The sequence below is a fragment of the Eupeodes corollae genome, chromosome 1 (assembly GCF_945859685.1).
Source record: "Eupeodes corollae chromosome 1, idEupCoro1.1, whole genome shotgun sequence".
In the NCBI taxonomy this organism is placed as follows: Eukaryota; Metazoa; Arthropoda; class Insecta; order Diptera; family Syrphidae; genus Eupeodes; species Eupeodes corollae.
In genome coordinates this window covers 198,089,687-198,116,528 of record NC_079147.1, presented here as the reverse complement: position 1 = coordinate 198,116,528, position 26,842 = coordinate 198,089,687, and the positions used below count along the sequence as shown (strand labels likewise).

Below are 26,842 nucleotides of genomic sequence, written 5' to 3'. Positions count from 1 at the left end.
AAATTATTGAAATTAATTACGTTTATGCATTTTAAGTGTGGTTGAAAAGAGAGTTTTACAAATCGACGAAGTAAATAGCCAGCATTTTGGATTTTACTCTTGAAGTTTCTCGAGTCCTGTTATTTTAATTTACATTGAAATCGTTGTCAACATTCATACACAATTCGAGTAAATTTATAAATGTTTAAAATTAAAAGATGTTTGAGAAAACTTTCTAAAAAAGAACACTTTTAAAGCTTTTTAGAGAGACATTAAATTTTTGTTATATTTGGTAAGTTTAATCATTATTTTTACTTATAATAAAAATCTTAGTCATTTACACTCCTTTTCAATTTAAATACATACCTAATAAGATTAATTGTTTTTTTTTTCAGAGTTCGCGATCAACGAGTCTATCGACTTGGTCTCCGTTCGTGTGCCGTTTGGTTAATAGCAGTCTTCTGTTGGGTCAACGATCGAATGTTCTGTGATGCTTGGTCAGCCATTAATTTTCCCTACCTCCATGGCCTGTGGCATGTCTTTATATTTATAGCCTCCTACACTGTACTTGTGTTGTACGCATATTTCTACGTAGATACAGAATTACCACAACGACAGCCAGTCCTAAGGTACTGGCCTAAAAATGAATTTGAACTTGGAATACCATTTATATCGTTTAAAAATCTTAGTCCAGATCAAAAGAGTGCCATATAAAAGCTCAAAACAATGTAAACAAAAATAGAAGTAGGTAAAAACTTAATAGACCAAAATAAATACATACAGTAGTTAAAATAAAAAAACCAAAGTATAAAGTTAAAATATTGTATTGTTTATTTATTGAGTGAGAAAAGTTTTTCTTTTAAACAAGCTAAACAAAAAGAATTTTAACACTTTTAAACCAAAATTGCACATAATAATAAAATTCAGTCGAAGAAAAGACACTCTTTTGAGAGCTTAACATTAATTTTAAAAGAAACAAAATTAAAAGTAACCTAGTTTTAAGTTTAAATATACACAAATGTTATTTAATACTAAAAGACGATGAAAGAAAATTATGAACGCTTCCAAAAAATATTATTAAAGAAAAACATAAGAAAAATGCTTTATTATTTAGACGAGAGTAATAATGTATATTATTACTCTCGTATATATATTATAGATTATGTGACAGAAACATTTAAAAATACAATTATTCTGTTACTCAATTGTTATTATATTCATAAACATATCCTATCTTATAGAAATTTAAGTTTTTTTTATTTATACATGCCTTTTGTTTAAATCTTTATTTTGAGTTTTCCACAAGCTATGAACTATTGTCACTTTATCTGTCAAAATAGTAAGCAATGAATGATGACATTTTTATATAATGTCAAGTTGAACAGCAAACATCAATATAAACTGCTCTAATGCACAAATCATAAGTTTACATTAATTTTTAACTTCCCATGGGAAGTTATCTTGTTTTGAAAATTGACAAGATGAAAATAATAAATTCTTAAAAACACGCCATCGGTAGTGCTCGTGATTAAATTTAAAAAATGTACACTTTAAGAATAACAATTATTTAACCAAAGTATCATCATACATTTTTTATTATTATATTTTATATATGTAAAAACATTATGAGGTTTAACTGTTTTGTAATTTTGTTTGTAAATTAAGCTATTGTTTAGTTTAAGTTTCATTAAAAAATATAAACAATTCTTTTGTTTAAAGGAGAATTATGTAGTTCATGTATGACTAATCTTACTTTATGTCTATTTTAATCAGAAGACTATTAACCGGTTATGTTTTTAATAAATTAGTATTTTAGTCGTTAGGTGAAATATGTTTACGAATTCTACTGAAATATATAAACCAAGTCTAAGAATCGAAAACTTAAAGGTGTTTATTTTTTCTAAAAATATAATTTGCATGTCATTTCTTACAAATGATTTGTAAGTCTTGAATAATGAAAAAAACTCGGGGGCTACAATTTTTAAATATGATTAAATTCTGTCGAAAGTAGTCGAGTACATTAAAGTAAATATAAATAAATAAAAGCCTGTCAAGTCAAATTTTAAATATTTGAATGCATTCAAATGGCTTTTGGGGTTGAATACATTCATTTTTTTAAATTGTTTGTCTTTAATTGATAATTAATTTAAATGTCAAATGTTTACAGAAACATTGCAATTGTAGGAATATAAAAATAGTTTACCTAAATACATACATATGTATATATATCTGAATTTCCAGTTACAAATGCAAAAATACTCAATTTAACAAGATGGGAATCTCAGACTGACATTTCGGTTGACCATGTAGGCTATTGTAGTACTAAATGTGAGAAAGTGTGAGTAAAATGATGCAAATTTCAAACACATTCTCGTATTTAATCCTCAGATCAATCAAATTGCTTGAAATTGAAATTTTCATGGCTGCGTTGGAAAACAGTGCTGACATGGTTTAAATAAAAATTGTAAATGTACATATATTTAATTTAATAAAGTTGACCTATGATTTTTTAGTGCCTTATAAAAAAACAAAAAAACAGACTTCCTCTTTGTAATCAAAACAAATTTATAGTCATTTCCCTTAAATTGCTGCATTTTTTCATGGGAAAAATTGATAGATTGTTCATTAAGGAAAAATAAGTTGAATTCAATAAATTGAGCTCGCGGCACTAATTTGATGATTTTTTGATCTTTGATACAAGAATTCGAGGTCAGTTCTGACATTTGCAGAAGTTCGTGGTAATTATTGTAACTAAATGAATTTAAAATAATAAAACAATGTTAAGCAATTATATATTGCTTTTTTATGAACGTAATGAGTAGAAAAGTAAAGTTTGAAACATAGTTTAAAAAATATTTTTATCGAAAAAAGTAAACCCAAAAATCTGAAAACAGCAAAATACAAGGACTGCAAAAAGATTGGACTGTAAATATAAAACTAATTCACCGCACCTGTTGGTTTTCAAGCATCTATTCATTCAAAAAGTGTCAAAATATCAAATACTACAATGTAAACAAACGGGTTTTGGAGGGTGAAAATCACGAAAGATTCCCATCTTGATAAATTGAACTTTTTTGTACAAATGTTCATCACCCTGAATTTGGCAGTTTGTAATTGACTGTCACTTAAAGTTGCATTTTCTATGACAACTGTCACAACAATTATAAGTGAATAAGTACATACATTAGGTGCCGCAACAGTCTGTTGAGAACTAAGACCTAGTGACATACAACTCTCAACCATTCCTACATTTATGTTTAGCATTTACCATTGTTTTTATATAACAAAACCGGTGATTCACACAAAAATAATAAAAAACTTCTCAATCTACACAAAAAACAAAATTGGAGTTTATGGATAGGCACAAATTCATGTACATATATTTATTTACAGTGAGTTATAACTAAGTAATATAAGGACTTCTTATTAAAACTTTAAGAAATTACTTAAAAATAATTGAAACACATCTATTTAACTTTTCAGGTCAGCATAATTTATAATAATTTGGTAATATTAATCTACATTCAGGTATGTTATAATATATTTTCATCTTATTGTTCATAGAGATAATAAGATGATGTTAATGCTAATGTTACAAACTTCAAAAAATAACTTCTTCCACTTGAAGAAAAATTAATAAAATAATTTACTCCGACTCAGAGGTTAAATTGCCATTTCTGGAAATTATTCTACATCTGTGTCCATTTCCGTTAGTGTACGCACCATTTTGTAAATATGGTCCACGATAGACAACCGAGTTCTTCTCAGTTTCATGGATTTCAATTTCATACAAAAGTTCTGGATTCTTTAGATTTATACTAAGTTTATCCCAAATATAGACTGAAATATTTTCCATTGAACTGGGCTAAAATAAAAAAAAAGTTTTTTTTTTTAATAAGATGTTTTATCTTACTTTTATGTAAATAAAAAACTCAATCTTACGATTTTTTCAAAGTAGTCAACATCGATGTCCAGATTCTTGTGATCTAAAGTTTTTGTAATGACAGCATTCATAGCTCCTTTGAGATCATTGATATTCATAACCATTCCAGTGCGAGGATCAATAGGACCGCGAACAGTTACTTTAACTAAATGAAAAAAATAAACATTAAAATTAGGATGATATTTTACTCATAAAATTTCTTATATACATAAATAGTTGGTTTGTCAATGACTTATTTCGAAAACGTCCTTGATTCAAAAAATTTAAGATATGTATGACATCTGTTGTTTAAGTTCTATGTGACATTTCACATGAGATGTTAAAAAATCAATGGTTGCGTTTAATTTCAGACAAATAGAGTATCCGCATTCCTTTTTGTCAGTGTTCTCAACCAACTGCGAGGTCAAAAAAAGGATGTAAAGGTATCCGGGCTGGTTTTTGACAGAACAGGTCATTGAGCCTGAAAACTTATTTTAAAATGTAACCCTTTTTGGTAGTCATTGCCATTGAAAACTCTGTCTACAATAATTTTGTGCCTCGAAATCTATATCAGATATCTCAATTTAGATATCCATTATAGCATATCCAACACGGGACTGAACGCACCCATTAATTGTGTTCAATCTCAGGTGGAGAAAGGTATCCGGATAACTTTTTTCTATTGTTGTTCTACGTGTAAAATAGCAGCTGGGCTTTCAAAAAAGAAATCCAAAACCATCCAAATTTTGAAAAAATTGATTATATACGTTTCTATATGTTGGTAAAAAAAATAAAATTTAACGGCTTCCTAGGTGAGCTATTATTAAAAATATGCATGGACATAATAGCGATGTTCAAATGGTAGACATGTGCATTCAAGAGGACACAAGCGTCCACAGGTTTTTCTTTAAACCAACCTCTGTCTATCAACTCCTACTCTCACCTCCACGTGCTGAACATCGGGTGCCTAGTACCTCAACTGGAGATTGGGTTCCAACCCCAGTGGAAAGTTGTTGGGGGAAGCAAACGAGAGAGGTGGGGAGAGGTGTTTCCACTAAGGCACCTCTCCTTATCCAGACGGCAGCGGAGGAATTCCCGAGATGGAATCAACGGTAGCGTCTACAGTTCCAGTAAGGTTGAACTACTTAGTGAACACCTTATAGGGCTTCTTCGACTTATTCGGAGCCCAGGCCTGTAAGGAGCGGTTCTATCCGGCTCCCAATCCTTGGAGTTATACTTAGGATCTGGCCCTCCAGGTTGGGAGTTGTGCGTCGGGGTGACTTCCTGGCCACGTAAAAGCTTTCAAAGTTGCGAAGCACCAACAAGCTTCGGATACGGACGGATTTACTGTTGACAACCAAAGCAAACGAATAAAGGACAACGAACTTCGGATATGCACGTGGAATGTTATCTCCCTTAACAGACCACGTGCGGCCGAAGAATTAGCGGAGGCCCTAGAACGATATAAAGCAGATATCACCGCCATCCAGGAAATACGATGGGATGGGCCGGGCAAAAAGAGGATGAAAAACTGCGATATTTACTATGGTGACTGCTACCACGAAAACCAACAGCGCTTATTTGGATGCGGATTCGTCATTGGAGCCAGACTTAGACAAGAAGTCTTGAGCTATAGGTGCATCAATGAGCGCCTCATGACCATACGCATCAAGGCTAAATTCGGCAACATTAGCCTGATATGCGCGCACGCCCCCACAGAAGAGAAAGACGACAACAATATGTTCTTCGAGCTCTTAGACAAAACATATGAGCAGTGCCCTAGCTACGATATTAAAATAGTCCTGGGCGATTTTAATGCCAAGCTAGGAAGGGAAGACATCTTTGGTGGAATAATCGGGAAGAACAGCCTGCACGACAACACTTCCGACAATGGATTCAGGCTCATAGATTTTGCTGCGGGGCGAAACGTCATGGTAGCCAGTACACGTTTTCCACACCTCAACATCCACAAAGGAACTTGGACTTCTCCACATCAATCTACCGTCAACCAGATTGACCATATTGCGATCGACGCCAGACACGCTTCCAGCATTATGGATGTACGAACTTTCTGAGGAGCTAACATCGAATCGGACCACTACCTCGTTGTAGCCAAGGTAGCACTTCGGATTTGCAGACCCAAGGCAAAACAGGGAGGTGCTGGGAGAAGATACAACGTCGAACGGCTACAATCGCCAGAGATCGCCAAATCCTTTTCCGACCGAGTTACAAGTAACCTCTCTCGAAGTACTCTGCCGCCAACACAATGTATCGAAAACCAGTGGCAACATTGCCAAGATGCAATCAGAGAAGCCGCCTCTGATGTGCTGGGTTTCAAACAGCCACCAACAAGGAACCCCTGGTTTGATGAGGAATGTCGGCAGGCAAATGCAGCCAAACAACAGGCACGCAAAGCGGCGCTGCATAAAAGGATGAGAGCTGCTCGTGAGCTCTATGAGCAGAAGAGGCGAGGAATACCGACTTCTCAGAAGGAAAAAGAGAGGGTATGAGAAGCGTGCGGTCGAAGATGTTGAGAGGTATAAAAGCAGGAATTAGGTTCGAAAGTTTTATAAGCAGGTGAAACGAAATTCACAGGTACATAAACCTAGAACCGAAGGCTGCAAAGACGAAAGTGGAAACATCATAGTGGAACCGCAGTCAATGCTGAGGATATGGAAGGACCACTTCTGCAGACTGTATAACGGCGACGAAGAACTGAATTCCGCTGTCAGGCAGGATGATCCATTCAATATAGAAGACGAAAGCCAACAATCCCGTCCTCCCGACTTAGACGAAGTAAAGATTACCATATCTAAGTTGAAGTCTAATAAAGCCGCTGGAGCAGATGGCTTGAATGCCGAGCTCTTTAAAGCAGCTGGAGATAAGTTGGTTAGGAGCATGCACCAACTTATCTGTAAGATATGGTCGGAAGAAAACATGCCCGATGAATGGAACCTCAGTATTGTTTGCCCGATCCTGAAAAAAGGAGACCCTCTAAACTGCACCAACTATAGAGGAATAAGTCTACTTAACATCGCCTATAAAATCTTCTCTGCCATAATATTTGAACGTCTAAAGCCCATCGTCAACAACCTGATAGGTCCTTATCAGTGTGGTTTTAGACCAGGAAAGTCTACAGTTGATCAAATATTCACATTACGGCAGATCCTGGAAAAAACTCAAGAGCACCAAATCGACACCCACCATCTTTTCATCGATTTCAAGGCCGCATATGACTAGGGATGCCAGATTTGAAAAATGTCTGCGCGGGACAAACAAATATTTCAGTGAATGAAAAAAAAATTGTTTTTTAGTTAAAAAATATGTGTTGATTTATTCCTTATTGTAATTAAATAAATAAATAAAGCTTAGCATTCATCAGAAAAAAGAAACAGTAAGTTTAAACTGTAAAATAAAACAATTTTTTTTAATTATTTCGTTTAAAAGCCGTATTTCCTTAAACAGAATTCTTTAAATTCTTAACAAAACATATCGAAATTTTGCTATCATAAGTTCTGCTTCTACACAGACATTAATATTTTAATTCTTTCTTCCCGCAAAGGAAAAAACAAAATCAAAAATTTTAACATCATTATCATATTCTTTTTCATAAACATTTTCGAGGCTTAAGAATTCTTGAAAAATAAAACAACGTCTATATTTTTCAGTTTAAAGCAATCAACAATTTGTAGGCAATTATCAAAATCGGGTTTGTTTTTAAAACGTAAGCCTGACAAACATTTAATATTATAACTAAATTCAAACGTATGTTTTCGTTCTTTTTTTAGTAAATTTCTTATATCATTCATTATCTCATATAAGTTAACAAAAGATGTGTCTTCGCTCTCAAGATCTATTATTGCATTATTAAAAATTAAACCGACATTGGATATAAATGGTAAAAAGCTTCGGCTGTTTCGAATTCAAAAAACTTCTTTTAATACGGTCGAACTTTTTTGTGTAAAAGAAAATAACATTTAACTGAACTGTAATGTTTAAGAAGCCTGTCGACTGCAGGAACTAATGACAACCAACGAGAAGGATGTGTCTCAAAAGCTCGGACTATTCATCATTGTACCCTTCCATAAACTCTTTAAGTTCGGAAACGTTTTTAGTGCTTGAACTTAATTCATTATAAAAAATTGTATTAATGGATTCGGTATATCGAATCTTAACATGGGCAGAGCATTCTATAAAGTGTTATTCAAAATATGACAATTACATCCCATTGGAATAATAAAACTATTTTTTGTTTTAATTTCGTTAAAACGGATTGATTTTTACCAAAATTTACATTTGCGTTATCAGCTGAAAATGCTGTTATATTTCGAACACATAAACTGGATAATATAATTGCTTTCTCGAACATGTTGCACGCACTTAAAAAGAAAAGTATTGACCAAGAAAGAATTAAGGGTTATTTCGCGGGATTTCCGGGACATTTATCTTCTTGGCGGGACAAAACTTTGCCGCGGGACAAAGACGGTTTTCCGGGACAGTCCCGCGCGTAGCGGGACGACTGGCATCCCTACATATGACAGCATCTACAGGGACGAGCTGTATAGAGCCATGTCTAGTTTTGGCATCTCTGCCAAACTCGTCCGTTTGTGCAGGATGACCATGGAGAATTCACGCTGCTCCATAAAGGTTGGAAACAACTTAACAGAACCTTTTGATGTCAAAAAAGGTTTTAGACAAGGTGATGCGCTGTCATGCGATTTTTTTAACATCGTGCTTGAAAGAATAGTGCAGAGCTCACACGTCAACACTAGAGGCACTATCTTTCAAAAGTCTGTCCAATTACTGGCATATGCTGATGACATTGACATAATCGGAAGAACTCAGCGTGATGTCAATGGGGCTTTTGTGAGTATTGAGGCAGAGGCGGCAAAAATGGGTTTAACGGTTAATGAGGGCAAAAAAAAGAACATGCTGTCGTCTAGAAAGGACATACAACACCGAACGTTTTGGTCAAAAAGTCACAATCGACAGACGTAACTTTGAGGTAGTCAAGGACTTCGTCTACCTAGGCTCCGCTGTAAACGCAGAAAACAACACCAGCGCTGAGATCAAACGCAGAATAACTCTTGCTAACCGCTGTTTCTTTCCTGCTATACGGTGCAGAAGCATGGACCATGACAAAAGCGGATGAAAGCACCTTGGGCCGCTTCGAGAGAAAAGTTCTTCGTGTGATCTACGGTCCCGTATGCATCGAAGGGGAGTGGATGAGAAGATGGAACGACGAACTGTACGGGCTGTACAGCGACGTAGACTTAGCAAGAAGAGTAAAAGTCCAACGACTAAGATGGCTGGGTCACGTAGAGCGCATGGAAACCAATGCTCCGGCCCGGATAGTCTTCGAATCTGCACCCACAGGACAGCGCAGTAGAGGAAGACCGCGGATCAGGTGGCGCGCACAAGTGGAAGGTGACCTCACCCAACTTGGAGCGCGAAACTGGAGACATCTAGCTAGGGACCGAGCTAGATGGAGAAGTTTGTTGGGTGAGGCCCTAGTTCACACAGGACTGTAGCGCCACCTTAAGTAAGTAAGTATGGACATAATAGCGAGTTACCCAATACGTAGACTACTAAAGGACTTCTTGCTCGTGTCGTCAATGTTAGCAAAACAATGCCTCTGAAGTTTACATAAAATTGAACTAAAACAGAAAAGTTCTGTTCCTTTACTTTAAATTCTGTATCTTTCTATGTTTCCAAAGTCATATCAATTTCAATAAAAAGTAATATGATAGAAAAATATCACAGATAATCGTTGTTCATACTTGTACATAAGTCATTACAAAATCGTTTCGCTTTCCTATAAAAATCAAAGATATTTTTTTTCTTTTAAATTAAACCATTTTGTGATTTTGTTGTCTGTTAAGTTGTGTGCAAAGTTCAGACGGGTTTTGCAAATTAAAATTGACCTAAATCACTTCATCTTAAAATAAAACCTTGAATTCAAGACTTTAATAGATTGCACGTTTGTATTTACTTTTTAGTACACTGGTTCTTAAAAAATATAAATTCCCCACAGAAACATATTTTCTCTAAATCCCTCTTGACAGAACTACGAGTGTTATTAATGTTGGAGAGTATGCACGTGTATTTCGGGGGCTTTACGCTTTTGTCATGTTTAATGGTGATGGATTTTCCATCCTAAACTTGCCCTTTATTTTCTATTCACAAAAGTTCAAAAACAATTCCGAAAATAACAAGACTATAAAACTAAAAATAATCATCCATAAACTTCAAAATAATAATAAAAAGTTAACAAAAGAAAACAGATAAGAGTCTTCCTGCATATAAAACCATCAAAATGAGAAAAAGGTCAGCTTAAGGTTAGTTAATTTCTGTGAAATATTAATTTGTTGAAAAAATAATCAAATTTTATTAACTTAAAGTTCATATAGGGCATAAAGCCCCATGATGCCTCATTCATTTCCTTTTAAATTCCTTGCAAGAGACACTTACCAACAGAGAAATTCTATTATTAATTGCTATTTGCATTTATCACTATAGACTTAGGTACAAGACGCTCATAACACACAAAAACTGTTTAATGGTATTAAAGTTACAAAAGTGTTATATGCCAAGCACTATTCACAGCGTGAAAACTCAAAGCTCAGTTTACATCATTGAATTGTTACCGTATTCAACATTTAAACACAACACAAACTTAAGACACCTTTTGATTACTTACAAGCACCAAATCCGAGCACTTTCACTTTAGAAATTTGTAAGCTTTTTTAAAACTTTCCAAGTGAGGTTATCCTCCAAAGTAAGTTTCAAATTATTAAGATGATCAAAAGATACTTGATAGGAACTAACTTTTATAAAAGTTGTTCGTGGGAGCGTTGTAATGCTCTTGACATCCGAATGCAAAAGACGTCAAGTAGAAGTCGTAGTCAGAAGCATTTTAAAACTTATACTTATACGCCATAAATTAATCAAAAGAAGCTTTTTGATAAGGACAATGACGAAGTTGACATTTGAGGTTTTTTAAGGTGACGTTTTTTTGACGTTTTATCATTTCCTTTCAGTCTAACTTTATAGCTAAAATGAGACAGAAAAGAGTGACAGACATTTTGAAATTGAAACACAAAATAAGGGAGAACGAGATGAAGTGATTAAACGTCACTATCAAACATTATACACTGAAAGTGTCTGTCCTTTTTCTTTTATCAATCCCGTTAACATTAATTGCATATAACATAACAACATATGACATATCATTTTCATAAAGTTATTTAAATATATATATTCATTCCAAAACAAAACTTGACATTATCAGTTATTGGCAGCAAAATGTCAATAATGATGAATAAATATGAATAAAATCTATTTAAGGTGTTGTTTACATTACTCAACGATTCTAAACAAAAATGGAGATATACCTACGGCAAAACCGTGAATTTATGGTAATGTCTGGTCTGTTCAATTCAATTCAATTTCAATTTTCTTAGTTAAATTTTGATACTGTTATATGCTATTCACAATTGAATGTTTATTTTTTGACAGTTCCAGTTTGTTTGTTTCATATAAAGTTGAATAGGCAGTTAAAACCAAACAAAATACATTAACAAACTTCTAGATATTTACATTTTTAGAGTACTCGATGACAAACGGCATGATTGAGCTGATTACTTTTTGAAAGTGACGTCTCCACCATCAATTAAGTGGTCTTAATTCTACTTTCTTTTTAATTATATTTGACTAAGTGAAACCAGTTTTTACTTGATCTTTGACATATTTGATCACAATTCTTGACAAATGAGAAAATGTCTGTAATTTCCTTGAGATTTGACATCTATTACAGCTTAATCTTAATTCGTTGACACTCATAACCATTTATTTTAAAATTAACTATAAGACCACCCAAAGAGTTAAACATTACAATTATCTCTAAATGTAGACAAAAATCATTATCACTCGTTCATTTGTTATAAAATAATTATAATTAATTTGATAATCTCTAGTAAGTTTGGCTAATGTCACCAAAATAGACATATTATACTGTAGGTAGCAATTAATTAATTGATGATAACCGTTGGTGCGTGGCTATAATAAAAAATCATCTCTTTGACATATGGACCGAAATATAACCTGATTCCTCATTGATTAGAAAATTAATTTGATTTATTATTTTTTATGATAAAAGGAAAAAATAATAAAATATTAAACAAAATTGTGAAATTCATTGAATAGGAATTCAAGGCGAATGATTGTTTAGGTGTGTTATCTTTTTAATGCCAAAACTTGCAAATTTAACCATTTCTCTGGTTGAGGAAGAACAAAACGAAAATACCTAGAATCCTTATAATAAAAAAACTTAACAAAGGCCATAACCATAACTACAACTGTCAACAATTTAGCATAATATTCTGACATTTATAATCTATAAGTCACAAATTTGACATAAGAAGAACAAAAGGGGTATACCTCAATTTGTTAAAAAGTCCTTTATCAGCACAACTTCTCTCTCTGAATCATAACTGATAAAAAGCAAAGCATGTCAAATCACGAAACGTGTTGCCGACTTTAGCTTGAAGTAAAAAAGTTCATGGTACATAATGTATGTATGCATAACAAGCTGAAAATGATTATGATTATTATGATGACTTATTAAATGTCATTTTTGTCTGTAAACAAAAATATTAATAAGATTATACATGAAAAGGAACCGCTGCAATAATTTTCGTCAAGCGGTAGCCTTAATTGTTTAGATCGCATTTATTGACAACTACTGTCAAGACAGAAGCAGTGTATCAACATGAAAACATTGATAATGAGGGCAACATATATTGGCTCGTTCGGCCATGAGAGTTCAAATCCTGTCATCCTTGAGACCACTTTATTTTTTAATTAATTTGTATAATACAAAAAAAGAACAGTATGTATTCTAACTTAAATAATTGTCATTAATTATTGTCATTTTCTTTTTTAAAACTCGTGGTGACATTTTAGACCCCTAGAAACATTTAGAGTATCACGTTTCGGAACACATGGTGTTTATATCTGTATAGAGGATATATTGAAGGAAACAGAGCTATTCCACACGCGATCCTAATGTCATTGTCAAAGTTTAAAATCTAAGCAAGTTATCACGTTAAAGCCAAATAAAAATTTTAGGATATGATTGAATGACTTACCGATATAATTGTGACCATGACCATTCTTATTATTACATTTTCCATAAGTTTCTCGATTTTCTTCAGCAGTCAAGTATTGACTAAAAAAGATATAAAGCTCTCACATAGTAAACAATAATTTTCAGGCCGAAATAAAAAAGTTATCGGAAACCGATTTGAATTACCTATTTAAACGATGACAAGCACTGAACGTTTCTCTACGAGTTAAAAATGCAATTGAGGTGTACATTATGATTCTGTGAAAAATAAATTCAAAATTTTCAAAACGATTAGCTAATGGCTTTAACTATTTCACAACTGATTTAAATTCACTTGGAACGCAACTTTTAATATAATTGAAATAATAAATAATAAAAATAGGTTACTAATTTTTCGTACTTCTTATCAAAATAATAATTAGTGCTCTCGAGTTTAATGTAAATTTATTTATGAATCAAAGATGCGAAATGTGCTTGTTTTAAATGGCTGCAGAAAAATTGTCGATTACGATTGAGATGTATTATCGGTGTGAATAGATAATGTAACGGTTTTTAAGAAATTTAAAAGATTAAATACACTTAACGCCATCTTCCGGAAGATAGATTTAAGAAATACCACTGAAATAAGTGTTATACCGTAGAACTTCTAAGGGTATCTGCAATGCTGCCAAAACTGAAATATATAAATTCGAAACTGTGACTACAGTTTGAATAGAATAAACTTTAACAATAGCTTTGGGAGAAGAGCTTCCCATTTAAACTTTTTAGCTGTATAAAGAATTTCCTACTTTTGACTTTGATAACTGCGGGAGCTACAACTACTGCACCACCTTGTTCAAAAATGCAAAGCATTTCAAGTTTTTAAGATTCTATCACAAATAATCAAATTATTTTTATATGCTGGTACATTCATTTTCAAAACCCCTTAACATAATTTGAATGACAGGCTGTCCACAAGTAACGTTGTCATTGAATTTTGAAAATAGCTTTTTTCAATGTTACTTGTTGTGTCGGTTTATAAATTAACAAATTTACTGTAACCACAGATAATAAATATTTTAAATCAAAAATAAATCAATTTATTTTGCCCCATGGAATACAAATATAGATCTAGAAAAAAAAATATTTTCATTTATTTTACCCATGGAAAATCCCATAAAAGTAAGAACGGCTTTTTACAGATTTCTATACCTACCAGATCTTTTTGGGAGGATAGGACATTCTTGGAGGATGAGTCAATCCACTTTTACACAGATGGCTCAAAAACCAAAGAAGGGGTTGGTGGTGGTGTGTACTCTGAACGACTGAAATTAAGTCTCTCATTCCGCCTTCCCAATCATTGTAGCGTATTCCAGGCGGAACTTTTGGCGATAAAAGAATTCTTGTCTTGGCTCAGAGAAAACGTGGTATCAACATCTGATATTCGTATTTTCTCTGACAGCCAGGCCGCTATCAAATCTCTGGACTCTGTCTCTACAAACTCTATAACAGTCCATAACTGTCGATCATCTCTAATGGAGATGGCGCAACAGTTTAATATTCACCTTTGCTAGGTGCCGGGCCATAGAGACATTCCAGGTAACTGTAAGGCAGTTACCGCCAGGAACGGTACAGTACAGCCCATCCTACCACGTTTGGCAAGTACTGGCATACCAATCGCTACATGTAAACTGCTGCTAATGCAAGACGTTGTGAGGAGGGCAGACACCAGGTGGACCAACATCACCACGTGTCAAGCCACAAAAAACCTCTGGCCAACACTGGATTTAAAACGTTCAAGGTGCTTGCTCTCTCTAAGCAGGTCGCATATAAGCTCGATAATAGGTGTCATAACCGGACACTGTCTAATAGGAAAGCACGCCACGAGACTAGGCGTATTCTCAAATGACTTTTGCAGAAGCTGTATGGAGGAGGAACAAGAAGAAACGGTTCTTCATCTTCTCTGCACATGCCCTGCTCTAGCTCGAAAACGCAAGAATTACTTAGGAGAATTCTTCTTTAACGATCTAAATCATATCGGTATAATCAGCCTCTCACGTTTCATAAAGGACTCTAACTGGTTCCATTGAGCTTATGAGGAAGCCTCAAGATTCATGTGGTATCACAATGGGCCATTAAACTGGCCTAAGTGTGTCCGTTTCATCTTGGACAGCCACTATAACCTAACCTAACCTAACCTAAGAACTGCCTTACATCTTCTTCACATTCCTGTCCGAGAAAATTATTTATCCAGAATACATTCAGTTAAAATTAGAAATGAGACGTCTTAATATATGTTTGCTTGGTCATTAACTGGTAGACAAAAATTAATTAGGGGGATTTCCTTTGAGAAATCTTTAATCAATTTTTTTCTTACCAAAGGTACAGGATTGAAATTGATGCGTTCTTTTTTATGATTGTGTAGGTGTCGTAACTGTCAAATTCATTCATTCTTTTGCTTAATGCACCTCAAGAATACAAATTCAATGGACCTGTCATTTTGTTATAATAATGATTGGTAATCGGGAGGAAGAAAATACGACTAGAAAGCTCTAAACCGACCCAATCGAAGTTTTAGATTGTGTACGTTTACACATACATAGGAGGAAGTAATAATATTAACCCCTTTTCCAATTTCACAATGAACCCTTTCCAACAAATCATTGAATGAAATTTTACAGAGAATTAATAAATTACAAAATAATAAAGTTCAGCTTTCAGTTAAATGAAAAAACATGATCAGCTTTCATTTTGACACAATACTAAGGGTGAGTGATCTTGACTAACATTCCAGTCAACTTCTCAATAAAGTGACTTAATTGCAGGCAATTTTTGACCGCCAATCAGACACTAGAAAATTGCCCTGCCTTTAATTTAATTTATGTGGTCTGAGCTTGCACATTGCCACCCAATAGCAGAGCCTTAACTGTCAAAGGAAAACGCGTAATCGCTTTCGTCAATAATTGGATAGTTTATGTTTTAACTTTTTAGAGATTGATAGTAATATTAGAAATATAAACTGCCCAATTCAATTACTGTTAAAAAAAAAAAAAACATTTCAAAAAAAGTGTACATCTGGCATCACTGAAAAAAACGAGTAGTAGTAAACCATTTTCATTGTGTGATTTCTGTGAAACTTTTAAAATTAATTAAAAATATAAATTAACGTTTTCTCGCCTTAAAATAATGTTTATTTCGATCGAATACAATAATTCGCGTGTGATAAAATCGCGATTCGTTATAAAAAAAGGTTCAACTGTGACTTTTGTGCTCGTTTAGTTGATAAAACTAGATACTCATTTTTCGAATCGGAGTGTAAGAATAACATTTTTATTTTATGCTTAAAAATTATCATAGTCCAACTCTTCCTTTCTGGATACCCGTTTAATAGGTCTGGAAATGTTATCATATGTAGGTTGCATAATTTATTGCAAATAACAACAACTAATTCATCAAAATAATTATATGTAGGTATTATCAATACACTTTAAACATCCATTAGAATATATACGTCTTTAAAAACATTTCAAAATGCAGGTAATTTTGTACGTTTAGCTAACATTAAAATATTTTCATCTTATTGGTCCCTGTTATGATAAAACTGCACACCATAAAAAGTATAAAGATTCAATTTATCAGTCCGAAAATAAATTCCAAAATAACATCAGTCACTTAATTACAAAATTTATAATTATACAATTTTATTCTTTTTCTATATTTATTTTTCATGAAATTCGTTGGGTGAGTCAGGTTTTGTGTTGTTTCATAAAATCTCAAGGAATGTCAGGTGATGTAAGTAAGATTCAATTTAGTCCGAGTCAGATGATATATTAGCACAGGAATCTTTTTGATCGCGTTTTCCATTGGCAAATATGTAATTTTGGAAATATGGTCCACGATAGATTACAGAGTTCTTGTCAGTTTCGTAGATTTTAACTTCATACAACAGTTCTGGTTTCTTAAGTTTCTGACGTAGATTATCCCAAATATATACTGCTACATTTTCCGTTGTACTTGGCTAGAAGAAAAATGCAAACAAAAAGTAAATAAAGGTTATTTGTTGGTGGTTAAAATAAAATATTACAATATTTTCGAAGAATTCAACATCTTTATCGAGATTCTTGTGGTCTAAGTGTTTGAAAATAACATCATCCATTGCAAATTTGAGATCAGTTATATTCATAACCATTCCAGTACGAGCATCAATGGGACCTCGAACAGTAACTTCCACTAGAAAAAGAAAGAAAGAGATATGAATATTAATAAATTGGGTTGAATTAATATTAATTGGATTATAAATTCTGTTCACTTGAAATCTATCAACTAAATTGAATTGTTTCTATGTTTAAAATATGGGAGAACCTATGTTATCGCTCACTAATCTGTCCAATTTGTATGGAATTCTTCAGACACTTTCTTGGAATAGGTTTGAACCTTTTAAACCAGTTTATTTGGCGTATCCGTTTAGGTCCAAACAAAAACACTGAACTGCAGTTAATAATTTTATTTCCATTGCAAAAAATATTCCTTCTCAATTTGGCCTTCATTTAATCGAATACCGGATTACCGAGAGCCAACTATAGTCGATCTTCCGCGTATGTTCAAATTAACAAACCAAAGCTATTAACATTTTCAACCTTAACCCCTCGATGAACATCAAATTTTAGTGCTGGACTCCTCTCATCATCTCTTATCACCAAGAAGCGGCATAATAAACTTCTACAGACGAGCCAGATCTTCTGAGTTCTGACTCGACGAACACGACGACGACGCTACAAAAAGACCATCAGTATTTAATGTTAACGAGAATCACATTATCTTATTATTGCGTATGGTTGATGGGAGCTGGAGCAATAGTCATCAACACTCTTCGGTTAGTAATAACATTAGTATATAATTTGTGACAAGCTTATCATCTTTTCTTGGCTTGGATTAATGAATGCAATAAAAACAGATCACATTGATTTATGATAATACAATTGTGAAATATTTGTATTAATAATTGTGGTTGTGGTTTAATAAAAAGCTAAGAACTACTATGCCTTTGTGGTGGCCTAGTTGACCTCAAATTAGATAGAAATACACAAAATGAAACTTTAGACTTGTAACAAAGACTCGAAGTCATCTCAAGGATAGGATGGGATTTATAGATCGCTTACCAATGTAATTGTGTCCATGGCCATTGGGATTATTGCATTTTCCATAGATTTCTAGATTTTCTTCTGCAGTTAGTTGATTACTAAATAGTGAAAGAAACAAAAAAGTAATTAATACAAAGGAATCACAAATTTAATGTTTTGGGAATCACCTGTTCAAACGATGACAAGCACTGAATATTTCTTTACGAGTTAAAAATGCAACCGGTTGGGACATTGTGCTGATGCTGTGCTGTCAATTTGAATAAATTTATTTTGATTAACATTCTTTTCTACACAATCCAATTAATTTATTTGTTGGTATTTAATTTAATTCATGAGGGAAAGGGGGATATATTACAATAAAGACACACAGGTTAAAATTTAATATGAATCCACTTGAATTTGTATGTAATTGATACTCTATAAATATTAAATTATTTTCAGTGAAAAAAAAACTTACTTTTTAATAGAAACAATTAAAGTTAAATGAAATGCTGTCGAGATAAGTGCAAATTTTTATGTGGCGACTATTTAGAGAGAGCTTGTTGATTTTATTTGTTTTTCTTTTTGTGAGTTTAGTTATTTTTGACGGATGGAACTTTTGAATTCATTGTTTATGTGTTCGACTCATAGATGGCGACATGCAACAGTTGTCAGATAAATACAGAAGAACAGCTTTTTGCATTTGCACAGGGTGCTACATTTTTTTTTAAATTTATTTTTACCACTTGGAGCCCCATCAAACAATTTAAAAAAATATTTCTAAGATTTCTGAGAACATTCTCAGACGGATTGACAAGGGAGGAGAATGAAATATATGTAAATACAATTCATTATTCATTCTCACTTAGTAATTATATTGTTATTTTTGTTTCTTTTCATCTTTTTTGAATTGTGGAATAGAGATTTCTTAAGAAATCGAATCATGAAAGCGATAAATTGGCTGCGTTCAATCTCAGACAGATAGTGTATCCGGATACCTTTTTGTTAGTATTTTACGTGTAAGATCACTGCTGATCAAAAACAGCTGAGATGTCAAAAAAAGAATCCAAAGGTATCCAAGAATTTCTGGGGTTGAAATTCAAGAAACTTGAAAATTGATTTCAGCTTTTTAGTTGAAGTTGTATTTGAGGATGTTCTGTACTAATAAACGATGAAGAAGCTAGCCTCCGAATTTAAGAAGGTAATTATGATTTATTTGTTTAAACTTTAAAATTGACTTATTTCGTTCTCGATTTGTATATGACCAATTTGCCTCCAGTCTAGTGTCCAGCATTCTGAAGTTGATAAACCTCATGATAAGAAACATTCTTGTTTACTCAAGATCCAAAAACTCCAAGTCAAAAGTTCTTTTATTTTGCTGCACTTTGTGTAAGAGATCCTAATAATTTGAAATAATTAATGAGCAATTCATTATAGATATCAAGACGAGTTTGTTCACATTTGATTGGTTATTCTAGTTGATGGTGCCGCTTAAATGGTTTTCAAAGAAGCGTTGGATAAGCAAACGGATATATCATGCAACAAAAGTTCTTGCGTTGGTCCCACTATTAAGCTAAAACTTTATCTACTGTGAACAAACCAACTCAACATCTTATCGGAAAGCAACTTCATTCAGAAATGAGGCATTGTCATTTGTCACTTCATAATAATCGTCGTTTCTGTTAGGATAGCTTTCTTTTAAACGTAAATCGTTTAAAACCGTAGATTCCGCAAGTAAATTAATTATCGTATAGAATTCCAACTGAGCTAAGAGGAAATTTAACATAGATTAGATTGTTACGCACCTGTCAATTCATCATCGTCTGACGAATCAGTTGAATCATCCATTAAATGTTTTATCTTACAACAATTTTGACTTCGAAGCTTAAATAGTTCTCTGCTTTTTGTGAACAGCTGAAAGTTGTTTTTATTTTTTGACATCTATCTCAATACAGCTATCCAACTCGTTCAACAGAATCCACCTATCCAAGATACCATATTCAACACGAAATTGAACGCAGCCATTTTGTTTATATTCTGAGATTTTAGAAGACATTCACTTCTGCGTAATAGAAAATTCATATAAAAAAAGAAGTAAAGATTATAGTGAAGATCATAGACACACCATAGAATTGTGTCTGCCACCACCGCCTCCACTTTTTCCTTCGGATCTTCAATTATGTAAAAGTCATCGTCAAAGATGGCTTCCTTTGGATCTATTTGCGCTGTAATGATTACGTCTCTGTTCTTTTCAGTTCTTTGGAGTTTAAGACACGGAAGGTCATTATCGTTTTTTTCCTGAATATCTTGTTGATTTTGGGGAACATACTAGAGTCACTCGAATTAACTGACCGGATCTTGCGGTCCCAGTACTTGTTAATTGATAGCCTGTAGTTCTCCTTAATCAACAGATTGACTTTTTTTATTCACGACTTCAGTGTCCTAACCTCCAAGTTGTGTGGGTCTGTAAGTCGTCTGTAGAAGTTTTTGAGTCTTGCCACTCTTGTGCCTACGTAGTGGTCCCGTTGTTTGTACTTTGGTATTGTCCGCTGCATCGTTCGTTTTATTGTTTCGCCCATCTGTTGTAAATGTTGGTCAATTTCTGTATTTGTTAGGTTTCTGTTGCTTGGTGGGGCTATGTCACTTGAACGAAATTCTCTCGCTAGGTCGTTGGTGAAACGAGGCCAACGCATCTTACTGTAATTGTAAGAATGCGTTGCATTGCATTCCTCCAACTAGACGCGTTCATTCGGAATCTGCATTACAGCAGCCAGTCCGCAGTGATCACTGTCGTACTCGACTGTCTGTAAGCAGTTTCGAGGATGATTACCCACTTTGTCAGTTACTGTCAGTCTGGTGTCGTACAGCAAAAGATCCAGAAAGGAGCCGCTTCTTGGATACGATGGCTTTTCAGTAGCCAGCAGGTCGACGCCATATTCAACGCTGTAAAGATTCATCAAATTAAAAAGATGGTAACCTCTGGGATTATTATGTTAATTTCCCCAATCTTCATGTTTTGCGTTCAAATCACCGGCCAAGATGAAATACTTTTCTTCCAAGCTCAGTTTCAGTTCCCTAAAAAGAATCTCGAGTTCTGAAGCAAAGTAAGTAACATGCGGAGCTCCAGCCGCATAAGCCGCAATCATATACATCCGCTTCCCTTGTTAGTTGACCTTGAATGCTCAACAACAAGGCTACAATGTCAGGCTGCATCTCTGGTGCCTTAGGCACAGGGGCCTTTGGGGCAACCGTTGGTGGAGCCTGTCTCGTGTTCCCATTCGCTGACACCATTTGGGCGTAGGAAAATTTGGGGTTCACGAATTTTTGTGTTGGAGCCTGTCGAACTGTTCGACTTCTTTCGGCTTTTTGGCTGGCCTGTTTTTACTTAATTACTTGGACCTTAGGGCAACCCCTATAACTAGCCGGGTGCCCTTGGTTTCCACAAAGGACACTCTTAAGCAGGGTCAAATCCTCAACCCGCTCATTCCCCAGCTTGCACTCTCCTTCTTTGTGGGTTTCCCCGCACCTGACACAACGCAACTGCATATTGCAGTTGGCATTGGCATGGCCAAACCTCTGGCACTTCGTACATTGTAGAATGTCGTCGTGCCTTTTTAATGTCTCCCAGCGTACAGCTTGATTGTCGAAAGATTCGATTCTCTTCACACTATCAAAACTGCTTTGGGGCCATAATGTTACGAGGAACATTGGCAGCCTATAACCCCCTCGTCTGGACTTCACCGTAGTGGAAGGCTTGACCCCGATAAAATCGAGCTCGTCACTGGCTTTTTGGCGGAGCTCAGCTAAAAGCTCCTTCGGTTCCGGGCAGGAACTTATGCCCTTCAGAAGGACAGTCTTAAACTTCTCACTTTAAGGAGTGTAGCTGAAGAACTCAGCTGTTGCCTCTTTTAACAGCTCTTTCACTAGCTTGTATTCGGCCAGTGAGAAGCACTGGACCGAATAATTCTTTTCTTTTTCGTTAAAAATTTTGATCAGAAACTTGCCCTTAGTGGCCGACTTACATACCTGTTTAATGTCCTGTATGTCAACCTAATGTGTCCTTATTGCTGGTATTTTTTCTTTGTTAGGCTGTGGTTGTTTCTGGTGTTGTTGCTGCTGTTGCTTGTAACGGATTTGGTGTCTTTATTTAAAAATTCGCGATGTTCTGCGTTTCTCATGACTTCCTCAGAACCACAGGATTCCCTAAGCGAAACAAGAGAATTTAAATAAATTGTCCAGGCAACAATGTACGACTCGGCATGCTTGCTTTCACCATTGACCAGCTCGTCGGTGGGGTGGGTACTTGTATTTGCCGCTGGACTACCGTACAGTATCTATCATGCCGATTATACCAGATATATTTTCAAGCAATCTATTTGAACAAATTTTTATTTTTTTATTTTTGTGTAACCCTAGGTGTAATTTGGGTTCCGGAGTGTAACCCGCCCTCAATTTCTACTAAAAGAAACTCCATGGTTATTGAGCCACTCACAAATTTTTTTTAACTCGATAACCCCTAATTTGAGCTTAAGAAGTTCCCTAAGAACTAATCCTAATCACCTTCACATCGTCAGAATGAAACATCCCTAATTCACTTCAATTCGCACTAAATAGAAAATCATTCCATCATAAGAATAAGATCAACGAATAATCATAAAATAATTCATTTTAAATAGATTTTATTAAATAAAAAAAATCCAAAATTTTAAAAAATATAATAAATTCAAATTAAAAAAATATGACTCATAAAAAATTCAGTTAATTGCAGGCAATAACTATAAAAAAAATTAAACAATTAATTTGTGGAGATTGAGTGAGAACAACTAAACTTTCTCGTATTAAGTCTCTCATTCTTTATATTGAGCGAAAGGAAAGAATTAAAACTCTCTTCATAAAAAAAATTAAATTGATTGTTTGTTGTCTCTCACTCTCACTCTCAATCAAAAACAAATTGCTTTTAAAACTTTATACAAGGTTTTTCTTTAAGAGAATTCTAAAAATGAATTTCTCATTTTAACTATAAGATATTATATCTTATTATCTTTTATTTTGAATTTTATTTTCTTTTTTTTTTGTTCACTGATCAAATTTCAACATCGTTAACACAAATAATTTTAAAAGAAATACAACTTACCGGCTCTCTAAAGTTGATGTGCACAGCAGCTTTGATGTCCGATGTGATCTATATACATATATGTAAGATGTGTTATGCATAAACTTGTAGAAATTTGTCAGCATGTACAATAGACGTTTAAGTTTTTTTTTTGTAAAGCGATATTTAGATTTAGAATGATATGGTTATGATAATTATTTAATTATGATGATGATGATGACTGTATAGATGGTGTTCGATCAACGATGAAAAATATATGTGTGTATATATGCAGATGGCTTAATCAATTTATTAATTGAAATGTTGAGTGATGTTGGCGAGGCTCGTGGGAGTTATCGCCTGAGCACGTGCGAGCCCCCGATGGAGTTGCCACGATCTCTGCACACCTTGGCTCTAGCTCGATGGTATCAAAAGCTATACAGAACACCAAGTAGGTACAGTCACGCAGAGATCGCTAATCACTTTTTCGCGGTTCTGATTGAACCAGCTTTGCAAATTTCTTCGCCAAGAAGTACTTTTATGTATTGTAAAATATATATTAACAGTCTTATTTAAAAACGCTGTATAGAGCCTACATAAAGTTATGTTATCTCTATAATGCCTCTAAACGCAAAAATGCTATTTATAAAACTTATACAAGGTTGCATAGTCCCATAATAAGCTAAACGCGTTTTGAGGTTGAATAGAGCCTACATAAGGAAATTATTGTTATTATTATTTCGTAAATGTCATTTTGATTTCTCTCCTCTCTTTTTGAAATTAAAATAAAAACAATAATGCCTCTCGAGTTTAGCTCGTGATGAGTCGTGAGCCGAAGAAACGAAGAATCTAAAAAAAATATAGATTTTCGAAAGAGAATATCATACAAATAATTGGAATTATTTTGTTATATTTTTGTTGTTATGACAACTAGCAGATTTTATAGTACTTTTGGTACTTTTTTTGATATAAGCATTGTATAACTAAAATTTATAGCAGATTTTTTTATAAATAGGAATTTTTGCAACGTTACATAGAGCCTACATAAATCCTTATTCACTGTATAACTATTCATCTGTTTAGCGAATTCTATTAAATAAGACTGTAAATATATATCGTAAATGTGTATTACACACTACACAGCCTATTAAAAAATAAAAAAAAACTTTATTTTAGAAATTAAAGTTATAGGTATTAATTTAGGAAATATCACTTTTTATGACTTTCTTGTTTTTACCTTTTAAAATTGGCTTGCAGCTTGAATGATTAAATACAAATCTGCCTTTTAGTTGTTTTGTTTTTTTTTTTCCTTAGTTTAATCTTAGGTCAATGTTTTAAACACTTTTCTCTACACTATATCTTGTGGTCTTGAGTGAGTGATCTGATCTTCACGATGGTTGGATAAAAAAGAAAGATTAGCCGGAAAAAGGAAAGTTGGGATTGCGATCGGTCGAAAGAAGGGTGTTTTCGAAATTTCGAACATCGCAAATAAGAAATACTTAGTAAAGGCCTGTAATCATTTTCATTCTATGTTTTTTTTTTCGGAGTAAGTATTTGATTATTTTTTCTGAAGTGGACCATACATGCTGCTTCTGCGGCTGTTGTTGCTGTTTCTGCTGTTGCTGCCTTGTTTGTAGCTGTTGTTGTTGCTGCTGCTTGGCCTTACTCGAAGTGGATGGGCCCTCAGACATTGGGCCTGTCACTGCTGGTAAAGCCTTCATTTTTTGTTCATCTCCAGTGATTTTGGTAGCAGGCTTTGGCTGTGGTTGTTGCTGCTGTGGTTGTTGTTTTTGTTGCCTTGTTTCTGGCTTTGTTTGTTTCGCCTGTTGATGCTGTTGTTGTTGTAGGAGCCGTTGTGCTTTTTTGTCCTCCTTCTCGGCTGCCTCTTTTTGTCGGCGCGCTTCAATTTTGTTTCTCAGTGCACTGAGAAGGGGCTCCATCTCCTCCTTCAGCTTTTTTAGCTGGTCCTCATAGGCATCTATTTGCTGCTTTTTTGCCTGCAGCACATGTGCCAGCTCCGCTTCGTTGTCGTTGGGGGCTTCAGGCACCTCCATCTCCCTTTCCTTAGGCTGCTCTGGCGGCGCTAGGCTTGAGAACCTATTTTTATTTTTATTTTTAGGCGACCCTGTCACCGTCTGACGACTCGCTTTGTGACGTCATCTCTTGTTGTTTTTTTTGCTGCACTCCTTATCGCATCGCTCCGCGCTTAGCAGAATTTTTTCTTTCCACCAGGTTAGGCGTAAGTCTTTTCCTCTTAACATTTGTTGTTATGGAACTATCAGATTGGTGGCCTGATGATGTTGCGGTGAATTTGGGTACCGCTGATGGCACCACATTGGCATCACCTGATGAATTGGCAGAGGTATCTTTCGATACCCCTGCTTTCCTCTCCTTCTCCATTTGCTTTTTTCCCAATCTATAAAATCTACGATTTCACGACTGTGAAAAAAAGCTTCCAGATTTTTAGTGCACTCCGCACGGGACAGTCCAACGCACTAACCATCATGCCACGGGTACTACCCTGCTTTCTATATGCTACCTTTATATTCTGAGTTAAATTTTGATCAATCGTCTGCAATATTGCTGTACAATTAGGCGGTAAGAATAAGACTCTGAAGTTCGCATCAAAGTTTATTTCGTCTTCTTTAGTATGAGATGGAGCATTATCCAAAACCAAAAGTGCTTTCAACGGCATGTTAATCTCTGTCAAAAACTGTTTCACACTTGGAATAAACTTAAACTCGACATATTTCTAAAAGTGAAATGTTAAGTGATAGTAACAACAGTTCTTAAAATTATCCAAATAACATTTTAACAAATCGTTCAACATTATAAACCAATATTTTTTTAGTTCTTTAGTGTACTTCTTTATTTCTACTAACACTTCACATTCACGTTCTACTGCAAACGCGTATCTACAAAATTATTGTAAACAATTATTAATAATTCACCTAAATATAATCTATATTTTTTTTAACAAAAGAGTTAAATCACTTATTTGGCAAGATATCCAGATAAACTAGACATTATTAACTATTATTGTTATGTCAACAAAATATTCATTGTTGCAAATTGTTGGTATTTGTTACAACAATTAGGGAACGACTTTTTGTTAGAAATTATTGATCTGTCAAAATACCAAAATTAACAATGTGAACAAAAATTGTTTACAACTTTAAATTTCAAAATTATTAGCGAAAGAAAGATTGAACCTGTTCTTTACTTAGTTGAGATATTTAATAAAAATTGATTATGTGCCTGTTTGATAACATATCGTAATTCGTGAACCCAATCCTTAATTCTTATTTTACAAATATTTGAAAACGAAAGGGAGGAATCAACTAATTTCTTGGGAAGAGTTTTTATTAATTTCAAACGCATTGCTTTTTTCCAAGAAAACAAAACAAAAATTGCTTGTTTTGTAAACAAATAATTCACTTTGAAAGTTCAACATACGTAACTCATCTCCCAAGCGGAGTTGTGGATTGTCGTTTCAGAATTAGCTGCTCGGTAAAGACACACGAATTCAAAATGAAATAAATCGTTCAGTATTTAAATACAAATATAAATCATTCAAATAGTTTTTTAAATTTGATTTTGACTACGTAGCCACTAGCTTTGTG

The 26,842-nt window shown here is 34.1% G+C and overlaps 4 protein-coding genes across 5 annotated transcripts in view; 1 reads left to right on the top strand and 3 right to left on the bottom strand.

Moving 5' to 3' along the window:
• LOC129940263 (alkaline ceramidase) overlaps nt 1–1,859 on the top strand; it is a 31,738-nt gene extending 29,879 nt beyond the window's left edge. The window contains exon 4 of the mRNA XM_056048546.1: nt 375–1,859. Coding sequence (XP_055904521.1) covers nt 375–693 — 319 coding nt within the window. The 3' untranslated portion in view covers nt 694–1,859. The remainder of the gene's footprint in view (nt 1–374) is intronic.
• Nucleotides 1,860–3,404: 1,545 nt separating this feature from the next.
• On the bottom strand, nt 3,405–13,494 carry LOC129940829 (6-pyruvoyl tetrahydrobiopterin synthase-like). Of its 2 annotated transcripts, XM_056049328.1 has the most exons (5): nt 13,429–13,494; nt 13,215–13,286; nt 13,051–13,130; nt 3,922–4,067; nt 3,405–3,844 (listed from the first exon to the last, which is right to left on the bottom strand). In XM_056049328.1, exons 2-5 carry the CDS (start codon nt 13,277–13,279, stop codon nt 3,626–3,628), a joined length of 510 nt encoding a protein of 169 aa, XP_055905303.1. In that variant the 5' UTR covers nt 13,280–13,286; nt 13,429–13,494; the 3' UTR covers nt 3,405–3,625. The 2 variants fall into 2 exon arrangements, with proteins under 2 accessions (XP_055905303.1, XP_055905302.1); XM_056049327.1 differs by lacking the exon at nt 13,429–13,494 and having other exon boundaries at nt 13,215–13,409.
• Nucleotides 13,495–16,417: 2,923 nt separating this feature from the next.
• LOC129942312 (6-pyruvoyl tetrahydrobiopterin synthase) lies at nt 16,418–18,746 on the bottom strand. Its single transcript, XM_056051183.1, has 5 exons — nt 18,606–18,746; nt 18,316–18,395; nt 18,167–18,246; nt 17,092–17,237; nt 16,418–17,025 (listed from the first exon to the last, which is right to left on the bottom strand). Exons 2-5 carry the CDS (start codon nt 18,378–18,380, stop codon nt 16,816–16,818), a joined length of 501 nt encoding a protein of 166 aa, XP_055907158.1. The 5' UTR covers nt 18,381–18,395; nt 18,606–18,746; the 3' UTR covers nt 16,418–16,815.
• Nucleotides 18,747–24,354: 5,608 nt separating this feature from the next.
• Nucleotides 24,355–25,273, bottom strand: LOC129947997 (putative uncharacterized protein DDB_G0271606). Its single transcript, XM_056058798.1, has 2 exons — nt 24,803–25,273; nt 24,355–24,363 (listed from the first exon to the last, which is right to left on the bottom strand). The coding sequence occupies exons 1-2, from the start codon at nt 25,271–25,273 to the stop codon at nt 24,355–24,357; spliced, it is 480 nt and encodes a 159-aa protein (XP_055914773.1).
• Between the last annotated feature and the right edge of the window lie 1,569 nt (nt 25,274–26,842).

What these genes read in the sequence shown, in the direction of transcription:
- LOC129940829 (XM_056049328.1), bottom strand. Translation starts at nt 13,279, where the DNA reads ATGTACACCTCAATTGCATTTTTAACTCGTAGAGAAACGTTCAGTGCT. An exon ending in GCTTGTCATCGTTTAAATAG is followed by an intron (nt 13,131 to 13,214) that starts GTAATTCAAATC and finishes TATCTTTTTTAG; the next exon opens with TCAATACTTGACTGCTGAAG. An exon ending in TCATGGTCACAATTATATCG is followed by an intron (nt 4,068 to 13,050) that starts GTAAGTCATTCA and finishes TTTTTCATTTAG; the next exon opens with TTAAAGTAACTGTTCGCGGT.
- LOC129942312 (XM_056051183.1), bottom strand. Translation starts at nt 18,380, where the DNA reads ATGTCCCAACCGGTTGCATTTTTAACTCGTAAAGAAATATTCAGTGCT. An exon ending in GCTTGTCATCGTTTGAACAG is followed by an intron (nt 18,247 to 18,315) that starts GTGATTCCCAAA and finishes TTCACTATTTAG; the next exon opens with TAATCAACTAACTGCAGAAG. An exon ending in CCATGGACACAATTACATTG is followed by an intron (nt 17,238 to 18,166) that starts GTAAGCGATCTA and finishes TTCTTTTTCTAG; the next exon opens with TGGAAGTTACTGTTCGAGGT.
- LOC129947997 (XM_056058798.1), bottom strand. Translation starts at nt 25,273, where the DNA reads ATGGAGGTGCCTGAAGCCCCCAACGACAACGAAGCGGAGCTGGCACAT.